The 7,947-nt window shown below is 37.9% G+C and overlaps 1 protein-coding gene across 1 annotated transcript in view; it reads left to right on the top strand.

Moving 5' to 3' along the window:
- Positions 1-43: 43 nt before the first annotated feature.
- Positions 44-7,947, top strand: part of ANLN (anillin, actin binding protein) — a gene marked incomplete at its 5' end in the record, with an annotated part of 21,950 nt that continues 14,046 nt past the window's right edge. The window contains 11 exons of the mRNA XM_010152653.1: positions 44-390; positions 1,078-1,297; positions 1,917-2,110; positions 2,247-2,354; positions 2,850-2,946; positions 3,813-3,929; positions 4,459-4,685; positions 5,224-5,375; positions 5,692-5,839; positions 6,356-6,491; positions 6,820-7,002. Coding sequence (XP_010150955.1) covers positions 44-390; positions 1,078-1,297; positions 1,917-2,110; positions 2,247-2,354; positions 2,850-2,946; positions 3,813-3,929; positions 4,459-4,685; positions 5,224-5,375; positions 5,692-5,839; positions 6,356-6,491; positions 6,820-7,002 — 1,929 coding nt within the window. The remainder of the gene's footprint in view (positions 391-1,077; positions 1,298-1,916; positions 2,111-2,246; positions 2,355-2,849; positions 2,947-3,812; positions 3,930-4,458; positions 4,686-5,223; positions 5,376-5,691; positions 5,840-6,355; positions 6,492-6,819; positions 7,003-7,947) is intronic.

Here is a 7,947-nt window from a genome sequence, read left to right as displayed (position 1 = left end):
ATATTTATTTTTTTATCAAAATAAATGTTTTCTGTTTTTCCAGATCCCTCTGAATGTGTTGCTCTGTCTACATTCCAGTCAAAAGATCTGTCTGTTTCTCCACCTAAGCAGACATCTAATGCCCTGGCAAGTGATACCCCAATTGGGAGAAGAGGCCGTTTAGCTAACCTTGCGGCTGTGATTGGTTCCTGGGAAGATGACCTAAGTCATCCATCTGCAAAGCAAAACAATGCACAAGAACAGCCTGGCACTACTTGTTTATCCAAATTGTCCACTACAAGTGGAGCATCTGCTAGAATCAATAGTAGCAGTGTAAAGCAGGAAGCTGCATCCTGTTCTCAAAGGCTTGTTGAGGCTTCTATTAATAAACCAGCAAACTCAAAGATAGCGGTGAGTGTCTGATTTAGTTGCTGATTAATAACCGTTTTGACTATTGGGGGGACAAATTTTAACTCATAACTGTTTAATCTGAGTTCAAAGATTTGGTGTGAGCATTCTTAGTCTACTTAAAATTTTTGCTCTATTGCAGTCCCACATGCCCTTTTTTTAATAGCAGACCTGAAATAGCTTAGAATCTCTTTTATTGAGACTTAAAGCTGGGTGTATTTAAGTCCCGTACAAGTTGATGCCAGAGTAATTGATTGCCCTTTTGACCGTCAGAAGGGAGCTTCTTACAGAGATATGTGGTTTCACTTTGTAGATTCATATGGTAGATTGATTTAAGTTATAAATGTTATTGCTGTATGAAAGTTCAGTCAGAATGCTGAAACCAGTAGTATCGGATACCTATTGTTCAGTTTATGGCGTTTATGGAATGGCAAGATCTGCCATGCACAATCTTGTTTAGGGAAATGTTTGAAAATAAAGTAGCTGGCAAAAGCACCTGGAAACAAATCTGAATCAATCTGAAATACTGGATTAAAAAAAACCCGAAAAGCTTGGAACACTTTTCTATTGTTGATGGATTAGGTGTGTGATGTTATAGTATGCTATTCAGAATGCTTTTGTTCTTTTTCCTCTTCAGATAATAAGAACGTACAGTCCCATTTTAATGTTATTCCTTTTTCCCTTGTTAAGGAACCAAATAATTTAACACAGTCTTCAGGAGTCACTGTTACCTGTCCTGAGGAATCTGAAATAGGACAACCATTAACACAGAATCCCTGCAGCCCTCGGAAAACTGAAACGCATACTCAAACAGCAAAACCAACTTTGCCTCAACCAGTTCAGTCCAAAGAAGAGCCAGTCAAGGGAACACATGTGCAACTTGAACCTAAGGGTAAACCCACAACACCAGGTAAGCTGTTTCTCAGCTTCAATAAATGTTCATTTGAGTTAGGCTTATGTGTCCTGTGCTGAAAACTACACATTAGTTAAGAGCTTATGGTAGCATATCAGATAATGCCTTAATTAATGCTGTAACTTGAGTAAAGTCCTGAAGAGAGGTCTGTGATAGTTATCATAAATTGTAGATCTTCCGTAATTTGCAAAGACATTTTCTTGGATGTGGTTTTAGTAACCTCTGAGAACAAAATAAATCTAATTTTTTATCACTGTGTAAAAATGTATCTTGATAACAGTTTGAGGCTGGTCACAGCTACTTTTAGTCTGTTGGAAACTATGCATATCCAACACTTCAGGTAGAGAGTCTGCATGTTAGAAAAAATCAAAGCTAAATGCTGCCTAGATGCTTAGTGTCCTTCATTTCAGTGGTAATGTTAATGTCAAAACAAGTGATTGTCCCTGGTTTTAAATGCAACTGCTTATGGGGTCAGAAACTTGGACTAACAGCCTGACTAAAATATAATGGAGTAAGAGCTGTAAAGGAGACGGCTTTTTTTTCAGCAGGATGCAGAATTGCAGTGATTTCTTCCTGTGTGTGAGTTTCTTTCAAGGCTGAACAATTGTCCTTCTAGGGGGATCAGGAATTAAGCCCTTCCTGGAACGCTTTGGGGAGCGCTGTCAAGAGCGTAGTGCACGGAGCCCTGCTACGAATACTCCAGGGTGCAGAACACCCATTGTTACCCCAAATACAAGGACAATCCAGGAAAGGCTTCTCAAACAAAATGAAAATTCCTCTACTGCCAGTTTAGCGCTTCAGCTTAAGCAGGTATGACTTGCTACATTCATAGCTTGTAAGAATCTTCCCCAAGCTTATGAACCTTTGTGCACCTACCTGAGGTATTTGAAATGCTTTGACATCTTAAAGCTGTTGGCTTTTCCCCTGATTACCTTTATTTGCCTAGGAACGTGAGCGAGAACTTGCATGCCTTCGTGGACGGTTTGATAGGGGCAATCTGTGGAGTCCAGCAAAAAGTGAAAGTTCGAAGAGAAAAGTTCCAGAAGCTAAAATGGTAATGTGTTCCCTCCATGTATCAAGGGGTGATAGGCTGTGAATTGCTTTAACGTGTTCTGAACACAGGGATAGATGTGCAAATATAAGTAAAAGATGAAAAGCTATACTTTGCGACAGAGCAGGCTGCGAAGATCACTTGTCAAGTGGTTTGTGATATTATTAATAAATTATTAGATTTTTTTTCTTCCTGCAGAATCATTTAAGGAGACAAGTGATACTTCTTTGAACCAATTGATTTTTTTTGTTAAATGGGTTTGTTTTATACACTGTAATGTTTATAAAACAAAAGAAAGCTCCTCTCACAAACACTCAGTTTAGTATTTAGTACATCAGTAAATTTCTTAGATAAATAAAATAGGATCCTTGTTGATACTGTATAGGCAACCTCTTTTTCCTAGAAGGTGTTAAAATGTATTTCTTTTTGGCAGTGTTTAGTCACTTTGAACATTACCTTTTGAATGTACTATGTTTTGGGTGGGGTTTTTTTTTCCAGGAAAGCCAATCTCAGGCTAGTCCAAAACGTTCCAGTTCAGATGCCGCCATTTCTGCAGGTGACAGGCCAGCAAAGTCTCCCAGCATGGAGTCTTCAGGTAAGAACTGTCACTGTTGGCCTGTGGCTAATAATGGACTGAAGCACTGCGCATGATGTTCATGAGCAGATAAAGAGGCTGGTAGCACTGGTGAACTGGACCTTTTATTTGGTTAACATTTTGTCTAACTTGTCTCATATGATGATGATAATACTCTGCGCTCCTATACCACTTGGAAGATTGGTGAGCAACACTGCCTTTTTGTTCTTGGCAATTTGTCTGCGTTTCATACGTGAAAGTATGTTAGGTGTAGGGAGAGTGAATGAGAACTGCCAGTTATAGGTTTTATCTATATTGTACCTGAATATCTAAATTTCCATCATCTAATAGGAAGGAGCTCTTATCCCCTTATGATATTAATTCTTATAGCAGGGGACATGAAAAGAATTCTGAGATGCTTGTAACATCCTTTCTGGTGTTTACTGAGTGGAAGAGCCTCCAGTTCTCTGTGGGGAAAAAAGTGAACTTGGTTAATACTTCTTTCAGATGTTACGGGCTATCAGATGTGCTTCTTGAAAATCACAATGCTATCCTTCTCCTGTATTAGGTTTGTTTGTGTGATGTTTTACTTTTATTTGGATTTTTAAAAAAATTTTCTCTTATTGCTCTTGAGTGGCTGCACTCTACTATGGTTTCAGCATTGTTTCTTGTGCTATCAGTTTTCTGATAAGATAGCAGTCTAGCTATACAGGTGGTTGAGAGTGTGCATTCTAATGTGGTTTTTGAAAGCAAGCTAATTGGAATACTTAATTTAGTAGGCTTTTTATAAGTTGTCAGCTATATCATTGAACTTCCAAAATTCAGTAACTAAAAAAAAATTCAAAGGCTAGATATAATCTTAATTGACTTCTTTATGAACTTCTTAGATGCTCCTAAATGTGAAGAGACTGATAAATCTAGTCCTCTGAAAGTCACTGAGCTGAAGAGCCCTGGAAAAGCAATGTCTGTCTCAAAACTTGAACAACCTGCTGAGAAACCAAAAGGTTTGTGTCCAGTAGATGCATGTTAATGCACTGAGCTATCTATTCCCACTTGCCCAGCACAGTGTTAATATCCTTCAAGTCTCAGCAATGAATTCACCATACATCTGTTGACACTCCTGTGTTTTGTAATGAGGTTTATATTAAAAAAATTAGGAAACTTTTATAATAACTGTTGTCACTTGATATTCAAGTCTTCAAGGAATATTGAAACTCAGATCTTAAAAGTTTAAGCAGAAATAACTGCTGTACTGTGGGACTTGCTGTTGTCTCAACCTGTTCGAACTAAAATGTTGAAATGTTTTTATCCCTACTCTATATCAATTATGCAGTATATGTGATAATAGTACATTAAAGTAAGGGTGGAAGTATACTTTATGTTCTATATGCCTGACTGTAATACATGTTTTTAATCAAGCTTACTTGAAAACCAAAAATAGCTGGCTTATCTGTTAACATCTTTCTGTTCATTTAATGTGAATGAGGAGTGTAGTCTTGATGCTACTAATATTTTTAAAACATCACCCTTCAGATGAAGTATATGAAATCGAAATGAGTGTGGATGACGAGATGAATAGCTCAAAAGTGATAAATGAAATTTTTGAAGTTCTTCAAGAGGATGGTCCAGACATAGAAAAGCTGAAGAAAGAAATGAGCATGAGCCTGGAAGGTGAAAGCGATGAGGATGAGCAGGAAGGGTCGCTGAATATTTCATCAATGTCTCTGTTAACCCCTCTAGTGGAATCTGTTGGTCCAGAGGTGAGACTTCTTAGGAGGTGGGGAAGGGTTTGTTTATCACATAGATGTATAGTTTGCTTGGGAACAGTGATATTTTGTTGTATTGTGATACGTGGGAAAATAGAGAAGTTACAAAATGCCATTTTACTATGAAAACATAATGTGACAGTTATTTTTCTCTGAACATAATGGATGCTCTGCTAAACAAGTGGTTTAACTTCTAGATCAAGCTTGAGCACGTACACTTCTTACTTGTGGTGGACTTCCGCTGGTACACATTCATACACTCAATGAAGTGGTTACTGGTGAAAATCTGCAGAGAAGCAGTTATAATTGTACTGGTTTGGAAACTAGGCATTAAGTCTCATTGAGTTCAATGATTGGTTGATATCCTTAAAATAAGTAAGTTTGCTCCGTGTTCTAGGAAATACTTATAAAATATCTGTCAAACAGTATCCAGGAGATTACCTGTTTTCTCTCACATTTACTTGTTTTTTATATAAACAGTAAATGCTTCATGTGGGCAGATATCTGTAATATAACCTCTTCTTGTCCCCAGGCCTTTGGTTCTCCTTCTAGGTCAACTGCTGAAGGTAGCAGTGTCAGTGATGTAAGTCTGAGGTCCGAAAAGTTCCAAAGGACTAAAGTCCCCAGGGCAGAATCCGCAGACAGTATTGGCTCTATGTCAGAAGATCGCAACCTTCCATATAGGTAATAAACACAAACCACCCCAATTGTGTAAGTGTGGGAATAAAGACACTGGCTTTTTAAACTCTTCTAATGAAGCACATTGCTTAAACTACAAATGAAGCATTTTCTTCCCCAAGATCTTGGCCTTTGTTGAAGATTGTCTCTGTGTAGTTCTTATGTTGCTTAAACTTAAAATACACTGATAGAATGCTCATTTTTTAAAGCCACTTGGGCAAGTTGGAAAACGATACCTGATACATATGTATGTAAAAGAAGGAAAAAAGCGCCAACCTTGGCACACCTATGAAATGTTTAATGGGTTTTCCTCTTTTAAAAGCATTGACGCGTATAGATCTCAAAGATTTAAAGAAACCGATCGTCCTTCGATAAAGCAAATCATTGTTCGCAAAGAAGATGTTGCTTCCAAGCTAGAAACGAAAAAGAATGGCCTGTCTGATCAAGTCAATATCAAAAAGAAAATGCAGGTATCTAATCTACTACCTAAAAACTTTTTTCTAATTTACTAATTCCTTGCTTAATTCCCCTGTTGAGTGTCCAGGGCAGTAACATACTGCTGTTGTTTTGAGAAGGGGACATGGAATCTATCTTATTACTACCCTGGGATTGGGCAGGATTCATAACTACATGCTTTCACTAAGCAATTTTCTGATCTTTACTGGGGCCTTGTTCACCTACATTGCTGAATTTCTGGTTAACTGCTGCATCCCCTAGTGAAGGGAAGACTGATATTTATATGCTACATAGCCAGTCTAAAGTCATTCATTCCCCATCATATTTAAATCACCTCTGAGGTCATAAAATGTTGTGCTACAATATTCGTTTGCAGAAGTAACTGTAATCTGCAACACTTGTAGTGCATTATCTGAATGGTCTGTTTTTTCTGAAGCATAGCCCCATAAATGTCACTCTCAAGACCTTTCCATGTTTGAATGTAACACTAGATCTTCTTGCTCATTATTCTTACTACTGGTTTACTCTAGGAGCTGAATAATGAGATCAATATGCAGCAAACGGTGATTCATCAAGCCAGTCAAGCTCTGAACTGCTGTTTTGATGAGGAACATGGGAAAGGGTCGCAAGAAGAAGCTGAGGCAGAGAGACTTCTTCTCCTTGCAAGTAAGTTTTTAGACTTGAGTTCAATGCTTTGTCACAAATGCTTTGGGAAGACTGGATGAACTCTGGCAGTGCATTAATTACACTACTTTGCAGCCGCTTATACTAAGTTCTTCACCTGGAAAACAGGAGAGGGTAATACCTGTTCTGTCTCAGCTCCTTCTACAGGCAAGAGACTGGTTTTGGTATCTTTCTTGTCCCTAACATTCCTGTTCTTCTGGAAGATGATTAACAGCACATCTGTTGCAATTTACATACTTATGGAAAAAAAAATAATGTTCATAACTACTTTTTCCTGTAACAACTATAATTAATTAATTTCTCTATGCAGCTGAGAAGAGAACAGCTTTATTGGAAGAACTGAATAAACTGAAGAGTGAGGGACCTCACAGTAAAAGAAATAAAGCTGCTTCTACATCCACTGAATATGCTCCATCCAGAGGATCTGTTTCCATTTCAGAAATGCGTCTACCTCTAAAAGCAGACTTTGTATGTGGTACAGTCCAAAAGCCAGGTAAAACTAGCAACTTAAAGCTTTGCCTCTTCCTTCTCCTTCCCATATCCTTCCTACCTACAAGTTCATTCTACTTGGGTTTTTTGTCTTCTGCATTGGTGTTTCCCATAGTTCTGGGGGCAATGAGAACTTAGCAATTACATTTAATTCACCTGCTTTTTGGCTAAGTATTCAGTATTTTCTATGGCGATTTTAATTGCATCCTTGTGGGGTTCAAGAAACTTATCAAGACCTTCCCAGCCAGTCTTAAAGATCTTTTGTGGTCCTCTAAACTGTTGGGGAGGAAGTAGAATTTTGCATCTCAGGTTGTCTCCTGTCTTGCTGCCTTGGAATCTTGTTGATGGGCAAAAGTCTAGTACAAAACACCATTACATAAATTCTGACCTGGGGTGTTGTGAAATGTGCTTTAAGCCTCTTCTTTTTTTTTTTTAGTCATTCTGGTAACATTCAAAAATAATTAACTTAAAAAGGCTAGCCTTCCATAATTTTGTCATATTTAACTCATTAAAGTGTTAAAATATAGATTTGTTTCTCCTTTTGTTGCAGAGGAATATCTGGCAACATCTTTCTGTAGGTCTAGAGATTCATTCTGGAACATAGTAAGCTTCTGTCGTGTGGCTGTTTAAAGGAACTGCAAGCCCACATTAGTCAGTGCTGTTTGATATTATGCCACAGAATACAACTGTAGCTAGCCAAGTTCCTACTTCTTGCTTCACTAAAACTTGAGGACAGAAGTCACTAGACAAAGTCTTGTTTAGTATTGGTTGCAAAACTACTAATTAATTCATATGTAGCCTTTCTTGTTGTCTTATTTAACTGTCCTGTGAACTGTTAGGTGGGTTTTTATGTCTTCAAATAAAACCAAAGCGAAGAACAGAAATGTAAACAGCTGACCTAATTTACCACCCCCACCTGCCTCCCAGAATGTTACAGCTGATGCACGAG

This window comes from Eurypyga helias, unplaced genomic scaffold, assembly GCF_000690775.1.
Source record: "Eurypyga helias isolate BGI_N326 unplaced genomic scaffold, ASM69077v1 scaffold11355, whole genome shotgun sequence".
NCBI lineage: Eukaryota > Metazoa > Chordata > Aves > Eurypygiformes > Eurypygidae > Eurypyga > Eurypyga helias.
Note: the sequence above shows the minus strand (reverse complement) of the source record. Positions and strands in the feature narration are given on the sequence as shown.